The sequence below is a fragment of the Microcaecilia unicolor genome, chromosome 11 (genome assembly GCF_901765095.1).
Source record: "Microcaecilia unicolor chromosome 11, aMicUni1.1, whole genome shotgun sequence".
NCBI classification, from domain to species: domain Eukaryota; kingdom Metazoa; phylum Chordata; class Amphibia; order Gymnophiona; family Siphonopidae; genus Microcaecilia; species Microcaecilia unicolor.
The window spans coordinates 83,438,292-83,452,738 of record NC_044041.1 but is presented as its reverse complement, the minus strand read 5'-3'; the positions used below and the strand labels follow the sequence as shown (position 1 = coordinate 83,452,738).

At 45.6% G+C, this 14,447-nt stretch overlaps 1 protein-coding gene across 8 annotated transcripts in view; it reads right to left on the bottom strand.

Moving 5' to 3' along the window:
• Positions 1-698: 698 nt before the first annotated feature.
• The window catches only part of ANKRD24 (ankyrin repeat domain 24), an 84,668-nt gene continuing 70,919 nt past the window's right edge, over positions 699-14,447 (bottom strand). For all 8 annotated transcript variants that reach the window (XM_030219275.1, XM_030219276.1, XM_030219278.1 and 5 more), the window contains 7 exons: positions 13,461-13,559; positions 12,533-12,605; positions 8,688-8,809; positions 5,519-7,084; positions 2,557-2,736; positions 1,300-1,365; positions 699-992 (listed from right to left, as the gene is read on the bottom strand). In XM_030219275.1, the coding sequence (XP_030075135.1) occupies positions 918-992; positions 1,300-1,365; positions 2,557-2,736; positions 5,519-7,084; positions 8,688-8,809; positions 12,533-12,605; positions 13,461-13,559 (2,181 nt within the window). In that variant the 3' untranslated portion in view covers positions 699-917. The remainder of the gene's footprint in view (positions 993-1,299; positions 1,366-2,556; positions 2,737-5,518; positions 7,085-8,687; positions 8,810-12,532; positions 12,606-13,460; positions 13,560-14,447) is intronic.

The following is a 14,447-nucleotide window of genomic DNA, read 5'->3' as shown; positions in this document are numbered from 1 at the left end:
ACCCCAGTGAGCAGGAGTGAGTGGGCACTGCTCCTGCCTGCCCTTTGGACCCCACTGGACCACCAGGCATCTAAAAGGTAGGCCCAGGGGGGCCTGGTCGGCCCTTTTGCTCTTTGGAGGCGGGATGGAGTGGGGATCAAGATTGCAGGAGGAGAATTGGACAAGCAGAGGGCACTGGCCTGTATCCCTTATGCAGGTCCTGGCTGCTATTCATAAGATCCGTCAGCCAGCACAACTTTAATTAACTCCGGATATTCAGTGCTGATGCCTGGATACGGCTCGGCATTGAATATCTGGGGCTAAATCTTTCTGAGGCGTTCAGCGTTAAGAAAATAGCTGACTGCCACAGGCTTAATATCAGTAAGAGTGAGTGAAAGAGGAAGAGACAGACAAACTGTGCAAACACCGGCATTGATTGTGCAGCCAATAACCAATCTGAATCGCTTCTGTTAAAATCAACATTCCCATGATACTTGTATATAGTTGAACTTTGGTAACCAAGATGGGGGGATGGGGAGTGTGTGTGTGTGTGTGTCAAGCATGTGAGATTGTGTTTGGTTTCTTTGGTGGGTTAGGGGAAGGGGGAAAAGAAAGGGCACAGATGCCGAGTGCTTGAGTATACTTAGCTGTCCCATTGGATAAGAAACAAACAGTGGGAAGGTAGTTGATTACTTTATTCAGTATTATACTTTCTGTATACTTTGCACTGTGTGACATAAATAAATATATTTTTTTAAAAACCTCAACAATGCCAAAAGGTTACTGCATAAGCCAAATGCTCGACAAGCCGTCACAAGTGGTGTTCCCCTTGTGCCCTTTGGTGGCAGCAGGTGGCATCAGCTTGGATTAGACAGCTGTGCATGGATTTCCTCATGCCTCCCAGAAGTGATATGATGGACCAGACTTTCAGAAGCTCATTAGCCTTGTGCCACCAGTCGCTGCATGCTCAAAATCTGCTGTAAGAGTCGCAGCACATCTTCACCCATTTGTCCCTGGAACAGGGGCACAAAAGGGGTCAGAGAATCTGACACACACATATAGGACATACACATAAAAGCAGGAGACATGCAAGAACCCCTACTCCCCCCCCCTTAAGATGCACACACAGGACACACATTGGAAACCCTCCACAGGCAGAAAAACATAAGACCTAGGTACACAGGAAACCTGTATGAATACCCTGCATACTCAAACACAGTGTGACCACTGCAGGATGTGCAGCCAAAGGAGACCCTCACCCAAACAGGATAACATACAACCTGCAACTTTCCTCAGGCACCCCCAATAGGAATCATTTACCTGTGCAGCGTTCAGCAGGTGAGTCCGATAAAAGATGATAGTAGATTTGAATTGTCTCTCTGCTTCCTGCAACCACAGGATATAGGTATCACCAACTTCACTCTATTAACCCTGATATAGTACAAGTGTCCCTGACACAGAACAATGTGTCTTTATGTATCACTTTTCTGTAAGTCACGGTCCAGCCATCAATAAGAAACCTTCTATAGTAAATTATAATGCCTGGAAGTAACCTTCATAATATTACGGCCGATATTCAAAACGATTTAACTGGCTGGAAACAGCTGCCACCCAGTTAAATCACTTGTTTGCAGCTATCCGTTCATGTTCACTGGCAATTAATCAGTTATCTCTGCTGAAAATGACCGGTTAGCACCAATTTCAAAAGCAGCTAACTTGTGGGTGTTCCAGGCACAAAGGAGCCCTTTTACTAAAGGGCTGGCATGTGGCGATCCGGAACTACCGCTGGGCTTCCACAGCAGACCAGCGGTAATTCCACCCCCAGCATGCACCATTTCCAACACTATTATTTCCACATTTTTATTGCCGAGTTAGCACGGGAGCCCTTACTGCTATCTCAATGAGTGGTGGTAAGCGCTCCCCCCCTCCAAAATGGCCGTGCAGCAAGTGCAAACTTATCACATGGCCATTTCTTTTTTGGCTTTTTTACCCTCTACGTTAAAAGGGGCCTCAGCGCACAGCAAAACCACACGCTTGGTAATAGGGCCCCAAAGTCAGGTAAAGTGCCAATATTCAGTCCCTCACTGCCAGGGGCGTAGCTACATGAGGCTACGGGGGCATGGGCCCCCCCTAGATTTGGCCCTGGCCCCCCCGCTGCCAACCCCTTCGACCCCCCCCTCCCGCTGCCAACCCGCTGCTGCCGTTGCAGTCGGGTACCTTTGCTGGCGGGGGTCCCCAACCCCCACCAGCCGAAGTCCTCTTCTCCGGCGCGGCCGCGTTGCTGATCTGCAAGGCTTCTGTTTCTGTGAGTCTGATGTCCTGCAGACTACTTAGAAATCCATCATCAAGTGCATTCTAAGGCATTATTTTATAATATCCCAAGAAACACTACTCATACATAGTGCCCACCCATATTAGCTCTGGGCCCACTCAAAATGTCAGGTCTGGCTACGCCACTGCTGCTGTCCATCTGTTGATCCTTTAGAAGTGTGCTAAAAAGCTTGCTAAGGAAAGTCTGCTTGTGGGTTTCCTGTTTACACATGGTTCTGTCTGTCTGTCCCTGCTGCAGTTACTCACAGTCAGCTGCTGCTGCAGAGCTTTCACCCTCTTCTGCAGTAACTCTGCTTCCCCCTGTTGCTGGTTCTGATTTTGGTGCTGGCTCATGGCTTTGGGAAGGATCCCTGCTTGGCTGGAGAGCTGGGAAAGGCTGTTCAGGGCCTCTTTCAATCTGAAGACCTCCTTGGAGACCTCTGTGATCTGAAAGAGTTAATCAAGCCACTTGGATCTGAGTGTTTTTTGTTTATTAAAAAAGCTTGATATCCCACCATTTCTGAGTGCAGGTCATAGTGGCTAATAATGAAAACAATACCAGATTTATATATAAAATTGAAAAGAATGCCAAAATAAAATAGGAAAGCAAAAGACCAGTCAACAATTCCTACATAGGGATCAAGGAGGCCTAGACACACGTATTGAGCTGTTGAAACAGACAGACCGCCATGAAACCCTAAAACATCATGGCAGAGGCATGAAAGCCATGAAAGTCAGCTGCAGAAATGATCCAGAGGCTGGTGGCACCTCACACAAACAGATTGATTGAGGTACATTCATGTGACAAGAGGCAACTTCATCAATAACCGGCCGATATTCAGTGCAAGATAGCCAGCTAGTCCACTAAATATTAGCGCTTAGTACATAGCGGCTAACCGGCTATATTACATGATATAACCAGCTAGCTATGAATATCCAGTGCTTCACCAGCTAAGTTTAGCGGCCAAATCGGACTGCCTAAATAGCAGTTCACTCATTGGCCACTATAAACTTAACTAGCCAGCGCTGGTTAGGTTTATGCCGACCCCCCCCCCCCCCCCCCCCCCCCCCCAAAAAAAAAAAAAAAAAAAAACCATGGCAAATGGACAGGAGGCCCTGGACAGCGATCTAAGAGAGAAGGAGCAGAGACTGAGACCACTATTCTTAGAGAAATAAAATCACCAGGCATAAAGCTAGAAAAATATTTTTCTATTTATTGATTGCAATGTGTCAGTTTTGGGAACTGACATCTGCAGTCTTTTCTATTTCTCTGGTGTTGTGATGCATGTACAGTCTGGGAGAGAGGGGATCAGAGACTGTGCCGTGGGTAGGGGGGAATCACAGACTGTGCTGGAGGAATCAGTAATTGTGTGGGGGTGGGAGGGATCAGAGGACACTGTACTCTGCAGGCTGGAACCTGGAATTATGTGGGTGCTAGCCAAAATTCAGTGCTGGCACTCGCATAGCTAATTAGGCAAAGTTGTATGCGGTTCATCATGTCCACTTAGCTATGCAGGCACCAGTACTGAATATTGCCGAAACTCCCATAACTAATGGCGCCACCCCTGTACCAGAGGCGTAGCTACGAGGCCTGGGCCCCCGTAGATTTTGCCCTGGAACCCTCTGCCGATGACCCTCTCAACCCCCCTCCCGCCGATGACCCTCTTGACCCCCCTCCCGCCGCCAACCCTCCCCCGCCGTCGTCGCTGCGGGCTACCTTTGCAGGCGGGGGACCCCAATCTTCTTCCTGCGAAGGCTTTGTTCTGTTTCTGACGTCCTGCACAGAAACAGAATGAAGCCATCGCAAGGCTTCTGTTTCTGCGAGTCTGACGTCCTGCAGAACGAAGCCTTCGTGGGAAGAAGAGGACCTCGGCTGGTGGGGATTGGGGTCCCCCGCCAGCAAAGGTAGTCCACAGCGATGACGGCGGCGGCGGTGGTGGTGGAGTTGGCAGGGGGACAGGGGGTCGAGAGGGTTGGCGGCAGGGGTCGTCTAGGCTGGCAGTGGGGGGGGGGGGGGTCGGCAATGGCGGGGGGGGGGGGTCGGTGGTGCCGGGGGGAGGCTAAAATGTGCCCCCTCACCTCGGGCTCTGGACCCCCCTTCTGCTGAAGTCTGGCTACACCCCTGCCTTGTACCACCTCTCACCTGCCCACTTCCAACATGGTTGGTAAGTGCCAATATTCAGTGACTTAAATCATTTTGAATATCTGTCTTCCAGAGATGCCAAGCCTCACTCATTAGGAGTTTGTAACACTCATTTAAAGCTCTCACTCTCACACTCTGTGAGCACCTTCTCTCAATCAGTAGGAGTGTTATACTTATTTGAAGTCTCTCTCTCACACTCTCTGAGCCCCTTCTCTCATTAGGAGAGTGTCACACTCATTTCGGGGCTCTCTCACTCCCACACTCTTTGAACCCCTTCTCTCACTTATTAGAAACTCAGTGCCAGAACCAGGGGTGGCCCAAAGCAAGATGCTGTCCCTCCTGGGCCGAGTAGTCACTCCACCCTGGGCCAAGTTCTGGCATCTTCCCCCTTCTGTCCTCTACCCTGTTTCCTTCTTTCTTCAAGTTTCAAAATCCAGTGGCAGCAGCAATTCCCATATGCTGCCCCTATTCTGTTCTGCGGCCGCCTCTGAGGAAACAGGAAGTTACATCAGAGAGGTGACTACAGTAAAGAGAAGAGGCAGGTGCCGGCAACAGGGCAGCGTATGGGAACTGCGCTCCCGAAAGAGTGGGCCTCAGGTGGCCTAATGGTCGGGCCACCCCTGGCCAGAAATCACTATTCCTGATCACTACTTTTATGAGAGACAAGCTTAAGAGAAAAGCCAAAAGACTTAATCAGTATGAAGAAATCTGAGCACACCTTGCCGTATAATTTCCTTCCCTTGCTCCATCCCTTTCCCTTGTACCTACAAGTACCCATGTTCTGAAACCTATGCACATACTTTTAGCCACTGCACAAATTTCATTGAGAATTGTCTCATATTGCCTCCACTCTGTTAGAGGCACCGAAGAAAAGCAAATATTTTATGTAATTGTTTTCATTTGCAAAGCAATGCTACACTTAAATCTGTCTAGACTTATATACCCCAGAGGCACCATCTGAAAAATCTCATTCCTTGGGATGGTTGACCCTTAGCATCACTCATCTCCTAAGTTGCATTTGCATGTTTCTTCATTTCACTATTCTACTCTCATGCAAGATCATGCAAGGAAAGAGTTACTGCCAACCTTTTTGTCCTTTTCTCTGACAAGATTGGCTGAATCTTCAATATGTTTGTGGAGCTCCTGTACCCTCTGTGACTCCGATTTCAGGTTCTCCAGTTGCTTTTGGACAGCAGCCAACTGGTCCTCAGCTGCATGTTTCTCACTCTTCATGAAGAGAGCCTCCCTCTGCACCTGGAACACCTCCGTGCAGGTCTTCTCATGTTTTTTCATCAAGTCATTGAGTTTCAGGTTCAGTGTGTTCACCTCTGCCTGCAAAGTACACCTGATCTGCTCATGTTCCTCCAGAGAAGTTGTCACATCTTTCCGGGTCTCAAGCTCTTTCTGCAGCTGACACACTTCCTGGTTCTTCTTGGCCAACGCTTGCTCTAGTTTATTGACTTTTGATTTCAGTTCCTGGATGCTGACCTGAAGAGATTCCTTCACCTTTGTGTGCTCCATGAGTGGAATTGCTTCCTCTTTATGCTGCTCAACATTCTTCTGTAGCTGAGCCATTTCCTGCTGAACTGTATTGTACTTCTTTTGAAGTTCTAACAGCTTTTCATTGGCCTCAGTTAATGACTCGTTCAGTTTCTCTTCAACTTCATTGTGCATTTGTTCAGGAATGGACATGGAGCTCAGCTGCTCCTTCAAGGACACCAGATCCTTCTGGTTCTTCTCGTGCTCTGCTTTCAGTTTATCATACTTTTTTTTTACTTTATCGTGTCGTTTAATCTGCTCACTCAGCAGTGACTTAAGTTCTCTGTGCTCCTCACTGTCTCTGAAGGACACTGGTGGGCTTTCCAAACTGCGCTCCCTCTCTTCCAGGGATTTCCTCAAAGTTTTCAGCTCCTCTTCAGCCTTATTGTATTGGTCAAGTAGCAAAGCCTTCTCCTTGGTCACTTCTTCCAAGGAGCTGCTGAGAGACACACTTCTTTCATGCTCTTCTTGAGAAGAATGTTGTGCCGATGATCCTTCTGCAGTATTTAGCCTGTTTTCCAGTTCTTTCACCATGGTGTCCTTTTGCCTAAGATCTTCTAGAGCTCTCTGCAGATCCATCCTCACCTTTTCTAGATCACTCTGGAGGCTTTCTGCATCTGCCTTGTGAGTCATCAGGCTCTCACTCTCTTCCACCGATAAAATGTCCACTTGAATCTGCTCTTGGAGCATCTCCACCTCAGCCATGGCCTTTTTGTACTTAGCTTGGCTATCCATTAACATTCTTATCAGCTCTTCCTTGCCTTCTGCTTCTAAATTCGTCTCTCCATCCAAACCTCCCATTCCCTCTAAATTTAGTCTTAATTTACCAAGATTTGTTTCAGAACCACTTTCCTTCAGTGTTTCCTTCAAAGCCTGGAGCTGCTTCTCATACTCTTCTTTTAGCTGCTCATAAGCCTCTATGGGCACTAGCTTGCAGGAGGCTGAGGTGTCTTCTACTGATACCACCTGAGGGGTGTTCAACGCAGTCTGGGCCTCCAGGTATTGCTCCTTCAACCTGTCAAACTCTGTCTTCAGGGAGTCATACAGGATAATGGGGATGAAATCTGCCGAGGCTTCCATATCCACATCATCCTTCTCATAGTTCTCTAGAATCTGCAGAGATTACAAGAAGAAAGAAGTCGACTGGAACTTTACACATGAAAGGGTTTATTTGAAGCAGGCTTTTCATTCCTTTGCAATGGGAAAGATTTAATGGAATGAAGGTAAGCAGCATTTTACACTCTGAAGGGTCACTATTCAAAAGCTCTTATGCACTCAGCCGCATAAATGCTTTTATTTGAAAATTAGCTGTCAGCAAATGGACACATTTTGGCCTCCTAAGTCAATATATGTATCTGTATAAATTCACAAAGGGCCAAGGGCATTCCAGAAGTGGACAGTAGTAATATTTAGCTGCAATCTGCATAACATACCAGTTTAAGACTAAATGCAAAATTAGCAAGCATATATAATTTCGGATATACATATATTTTATCCATATAAAGTTATGACTGCATATTCATTGGTCTGACCTATATGGATAGGCTGGTTGAAATCTGAATAATGATGGATACTTTATTCATATATTTTTGAGCAGTGGCATTCCAGCGGAATATTGATCTCTCTGCTGGCAGCTCTTTAAATCTACTATCCATTGATTTTCAGCCCATATACAGATTGTGGCGTGCTGAAAATCCATATAACTGCTCTGCTGGAGAACGGCTAGAGCGGAGAGAGGGCAGGAACTATAAATTATCCATATACAGGCAATGTTCAGCTGCTATACAGATAGTCTCTGCTTTTCCTTTAGATCTGCTTTCTGTGGATAATGGACAGCAGTCAGCTGCTAATAAGTATATTCAGTCCATATCATGGTGCTCAACATATGTATTTTTTTAAATGCTGCAGCTGACTTCAAAAATTGACCCCAATGTGTAATATACATTTGTATTCAAAGAAGAATTTTCTTTTTTTAATCCTTTATTTATCATTTTCACATTTTACAAGCATTTACTACTTGATAAGAAAACCAGTTAGAAAATATTACATATCTTAGGCAAAAATATACAAGAAAAATTTTTAAACTTGTATTAGACCACCAACTTGAGGGGGTTTAGAGCCGTTATAAACTCAGGAGAAAGAGATTTACAAAAACATAAGGTCTAGATTGAAATAAAGCATTAGCAGATTATCAACCCCCCCTCAAAAAAAAGCTATTCCAATTCCCAACATCTTAACCTTAAGGCGACCCAGCTCAGTTTAGATTCAACAAGATTATTATAATTTCTTCTGAGAAATAAATTGTTTTAAATGTTCAGGTAAAAAGAAAACATATTTAACCCCCAGATATTTAACATTGCATTTGCAAGGATAGTTCAAATTAAATGAGGCTCCCAAAGACAAAGTTTCAGAACGGAGTGCTAAGAAGTTCTTTCTCCTAAGTTGAGTCTGTTTAGTAACGTCTGGGAATACCCAGATTTCCCCCCCATAAAATGGGGTCAAAGAAGAATTTTCATATTTTTTTTTTCACTACATTTCTATGTAAGACAGGAAGGGTCAAGGAGAACTTTGATATCTTCCACACCAGCCTCTATGGAGAATAGTATCACACTGCTGTGGTCCTCTCCCTGCCACATCCTAGCTGTGGAGATGAGGTGAAGGAAGGGAGGCTTCAGGAGAACAACCAAAGAGAAAGGAGGAAGAAATGCAGAGTTACCTGGATTTTTTCCTGCAGCTCTTTGTTCTGTGCCGTGAGGGACGCCACCTGCTCCTGCAGGGTAGCTAACAGCTCCTCCATTGATGAATCCTGAGATTTCTTTGAAAGTAACATCTCTACATCTAAAAGATGTTAAGATAAGATAAAACAGTCTTGTATCCCGCTAATACCACAAACAATTCTAAATGGGTAACATTGTATCAAGAAGCCAGGGACAAGTATGCTGAATATAGTAACAAGCAAATCAACATATAGAATCTAATACATATTTTTGAAACAAAGAAGGCTTTGGCTTTCTTTCTAAAATCTAAATAGGATACAGCAGAATTAAAAATAGCTTTTAACATTGTCCAGTTTCTGGCTGCTTGAAATATCAGAGTTGATTCAAATAAACATAATTTTCTTTTTCCCCTTAGCTGAAGGGTATGTAAAATACATATCACTATTGTGTCTAGCCCTCTGCACATTCAGAAACTGAAAATGGTTATACAAATAATTAGTTGCTGAACCATGTAATATCTTAAAAAGAAAACAGGCATGCTTGAAGATAATTCTAGGCTCAATCGGAAGCCAGTGTAGTTTAGCATAACTGGAAGAGACGTGATCGTATTTTTTAAGGCAGAAAATTAGGAGAACCACTGTGTTCTGAATTGTCTGGAAGTCTCTCAACAGCCTTTTTCTACAGCCCAAATATATAAGATTACAGTCATCTAACTGAGGAGTCAAGAGTGACTGAACCAAAAATCTAAACTGCTCCATCTCAAAATAATTTAGAACACATCTTAGCTTTCTCATCGTTACAATGAAAACCATGGACTCTGCCATCTTTGGAAAAGATTCTTTCTGCCAGGATCACTTCCCTACAAATTCCTGCAGAGCCTTTCCAGAATGGGGACCACAAATTAGTGTATGGCCTCAAATGACGTTGCATGGGGCTATGGTGGTTAGAAGAACTTACACAACATTTATACAGAGACCTCAAGCTGTACTATCATAAGGGCTGTGACTGGCCTGAAGCCGACAGACTGGGATGACAGGCTATTGCTCTGTCTTCTAGTCACCGGGTGACTGGAAAGTTTAAGGTTGTGCATACTATTACAAGTCACGAGGCTCCAAGGGGGAAATTCTATATATGGCATTGAACGTTAGATGCTACTTTCAGTGGCATAGCCAACCCCCCCCCCCCCCCCCCCCCCCCCCAATTTGGATTCAGGCAACTGTTCCCTCTAAGCTGAATGGGAATCCTCCACCTACAGTTCTGCCAGTAGGTGGTGCTGTTTCATTACCACATTTCCAATAGTGAGGAACAGGCAAGGTCTGCAGGACTCCAGAGAACCTGCCTGTCTCTAGGCATTGAACACACAGTATTGAAACACCACCCCCCACTGGCAACAAGGAAGTTGGAGGACTCCTGCTCAGCTTAGAGGGAACAGTGGTTCAGGCCCTTCCCCTAATTGATGCATTGTCTGCTAGTTTGGCTGGCGACAGTCCCCATGCTCCGCCAGCAGAAGCCCTTCTCCAGTCGATGCATGTTTTCTTGAGCCGCTGCACTGCCTGCCCTGCCCCCCCGCCCCCCCACCTTGGCATATGCTTGTTTTTAGTGAAATTGAGAATGCATGAGGGAGCCTTTCCCCCTGCGCCTGTGTGAAAACTGAGCATTGCAGGGGTGGGCCTCCCTCACTCATGCTCAGTTTCACTAAAACCAAGCACGCACGGGGAGGGAAGAGGGAAGCAGGTGGGGGCAGGGCAGGCAGAGCGGAAGCTCAGGAAGGGCTTCTACTGGTGGGGCTTGAGGATTCCTGCCAGCCCAGGTATGTGGGGTTGCAGTGGGGGTGGAGAGTGGTGGGTATGGAGGACAAAATTTTGTACCTCCACTTTGGACTCAGGACCCCCAAAACCTGAGGTCTGGCTGCGCCTGGCTACTTCTGCGCTAAATTGTCGGCATGGAAAAGAATTCTAATGGATGCAAAGCATCGAAATGTGGCCGAAATAGCAGATTCGCGTGAAAACACACTTATGTGCCCATTTACAGAATAGCGCCTAAGTGTCTCCACGCAGATCTGCAAAGGGGTGTGGCCACGGGAGCGGAATGGGTGAGTCAGGGCATTCCCTTACAATACGCACATATAGAATTTGGGGGACCTGTGTCCAACTTGCGTGCCAGGATTCACACCTAGTTTCAGTTGGCATAACTCCTCACACCCAAAGTTCAGCACAGATCCCGGCCCCTATGCACTATGGTATAAAGGGCGATGATCTCAGAACACATGTTATAGAATACCATTTAGTGTCGATTTTTTCAGCCTGAATTTTGAGCACCATTTATAGAATTTCCCCCCAGTTGTGCATATAAGTTCTAGAAGAGTAGTACTTACACGTGTGCGTGTTACAGTTATATGCATGAATGGTAACTACGCGCTCAGTGGTATTCAATAACATGCATGCACAACTGCCTTAGGGTGTATTCGCATAGGGAGGATCATGGGCAGGGCATGGGTGTGTCCAGCACTTATGCGCATAACTTACAGAAAATTGTAAGTTACTTGCTTAAGTGCCATACTTAGCTGAGCCCATTTACACCTGCTGTTTGTCATTGGCTAAATGTAGGCATGTAGATGGCGACTTAGACTAGTAATTCCGTCATGGAATCTGGGTGCCCAACCACCGTTATAGAATTACTGGCCAATATTCAGCCCGTGGGAGGCAGGCTAAATGCCACGACTGGTGCTCAGCCCGGATATTCAGTGCCAGGCTGTTTAAGGTGACTGGCATTAAATATCCAGGGTATTTTTTTTGCTGATTTAAACTTAACTGGGCAAGTCAATATTCAGCGCTGGACGGTTAAGTTTATAGCAGCCAAAGATAGGACTGCTATTTCAGTGGCCCGTATTGGCCGACAAACTTAACTGGCGGTGCGCTGAACATTCGCGGCTAGCCAGTTATATCGTGCGCTAAGCGGTAACAGGCCTGCTAAGGGGGTGGGGCCAAGATTTCCTGGGCCTGCCCTCGCAAGGTTTTGATGGAGCAGGCTTCTTCCTGCCTGCCTGCTTCCGGGTCTGTCTCTCTCCTGCTCCTGTGTGCCAACACAGTCATCTGGGTCCTAACACGATAACCTGGGTCCCGGCACACAGGAGCAGGAGACAAAAGACTGAGGGAAGAGCAGAGTGACACTGACACAGGAAGGTAAGGGGGTGGGGGCCCGAGTGTGGGAGCGGAGGCCCAGGTGTGGAGGGGGGGGTGGTCCTGCCTGGGGCCTTGCTCTGCCTCTTGGCAGCCCTGAGTAGTAATATTCAGCAGAGATAACTGGCTATCTCATGCTGAATATTAGCACTTAGCTGGTTAAGTGCTATTTAACCGGCCAGGCCAGGAGCCATTCCTTGCCAGTTAAGTAGCGCTGAATATCGGCCAGTTAGTGCTCAGTGCGCTGCATTTAGGCACCTAACTTGTAGTGCTCAGTTACAGAATTATCCCCACAGAATCTAAGTTAAGACCAGGAACTCTGCGCACCTGAGGAACCGGATTGATCCTCTGACTTACAAGAGGAATCTCTGGAAACAACACCTTCTTGTCAGCAGTATGCATCCTTTTCACTTCAGAGGGCCCAATGCAGTATACAAAGGGGATTTTTCTTTAGGTAAACACCCATTTACTTGCTGAATCCCTTTGGAAAGTGTCCCTTTAATGTTGGCACTGCAACAGGACAGTAAGGTCTCTGCCCTTGGTAGACCTACTGCCTTCTTCAGTCTGGCCAGAGCATGCCTCAAAATGTTCCCCATGCCAGCCCAGGAAGGTATAAATGTAAGAGTTTCTAATGTTAGTTCAGAGTAAGAAGAGAATTGCAGTACCTGATAATCTGAGCATTTCTGCCTCTTCATCTTGCAAAGTATCAACGTCATCGCTGGTATTCTCCTTCTCATTCTACGACAAAACAGAGCAGAAGATCAATGTGCCAGGATCCCAGATGTGACTGTTCCTCGCATCTGTCTGTTCTTCAACGTTGCTGAAATTCTGGAACGTTTGAGCCATAGGAGCTCACTCAAGTGACCTTTCTTACTGATCTACTCACCTTAGCTAATCCTCCTAACCCAACCCCTAAAAAAAAAGCAAAATCTTTGAGCCAATGAAAATGAAAACAGGGTCGGCGAGTGCATGGAACTTTCTGTTTGTCTTCCCATCACATCTGAGTATTGAAAAGATGGAATATATGGTTGATTTGAAACCTCAGCCACGCTCAAGACTCAAGTTCTAGATGTTTTTTCTCTTTTATTGTATGCTGCTCTTTGGGATGTACTAGAGGCTGTTGAGTTTGAATGAAGTGACCTCAGCCTGCCTAATGCCACCCTTCTCTCTCTCACACATTCCCCCGAATTCTAAAAAAGTCACTAAAAACTGCACGTGCAAATTTGGGCTTCATGCAATTTAATTGAGTAATGAGCTAATGAGTGCCTTATTTGGCATATATGTGCGTAACGTTTAGGGATTCATGCCTAAATTTTAAGCATGAGTTAAGAAAAGAAGCGTGGAAATGGGAGGGTCATGGGCGGAATGGGGGCATCCCTAAAATTAACGCAGGTAGTTACAGAATAAAGGGGAAATGCACCTAATTTAGGCACAAAGATTTGCATCACGTTTCAGTTGGTGCAAATGGCCGCGCCTAAAGTGAGGTGTGATTCCCACGCGTAAGCGCTATTCTATAAATCAACTTTAAGTGCGGCTTATAGGATAGCGCTTTTTCGGCATCTTATATAGAATTCCCCCATTATGTAGAAGTACCTCTGGCAGTGACAGTCGGCTTTGCAGGGTTGACACTTCTTTGCTGAAATGATCGCTCTCTTCTTCCTTGTCAGCCAGCTGCTTCTGGAGGTCCCTGATCTAGAAGATCAAAAAATCCAGATAGGCAACTAAATCAGGCACAGCTTCTCCATCTTCCACAATATATACAATAATGCAAAACTTGGGTGATTAGTGTTGTATCAGCATATCTGGGTTTTAAAAAGGTTTGGACAAGTTCCTGGAGGAAAAGTGTTGGAATGTAATTGTATTTTACATGCATTGCCTGTCACCTATTATTTCTCTGTGATTACTCTGTGACCTCTGATGTGAATTACTTAGAGAGGTCACACAGCTATGCAACTTCCTGTGGGGGTCAGACACACTTAGATGCAGCACATGCAGCACATGGAGCACATGGAGCTCATGATCTCTCCTAACCTGAGAGGATCTATGGTGGTGTGAGCATCCATTACCATCTAAGCACATGGAAGGAGCTGATAATACAAATGTATAGTAATATGTATATATAAGTCTGTCTGATTATAATCTAACTACAAACTGTGAGTAAACAGATGTTTTGTTACTTCAACTTTAAAGTGACTCAGCAGTGAATTATTCAGGGGTGAATGAGAGAGAGATGAAGAAAGAAATTAACATTTCTAAAGCTGAAGCTGTGTGTACTAAAATCTGCTAATTATTTACTACAAATAATCCAACAAAAGGGTTATGGGCCCAGGGCCAAGAATTGAAAAAGAAGAGAAATATTACCAGGCAGAAAAAAAGGCCACATTTTCTCTTAAGTTTTAAAGGAAAGATTCAGTCTGTCTCTCTCTCCCCCCACACAGCAGACAGAAGGCTAAGAAAATGGCTGAGGGAAGAAATTCACCATTGTTCTATTCTCTCAAGGTGCCTAAATTAACTGAGTTTAATTATCAGCAGTGGGAACTAAGATTCATATGTCTCCTTCGAGCAAAAAGATTAAATATA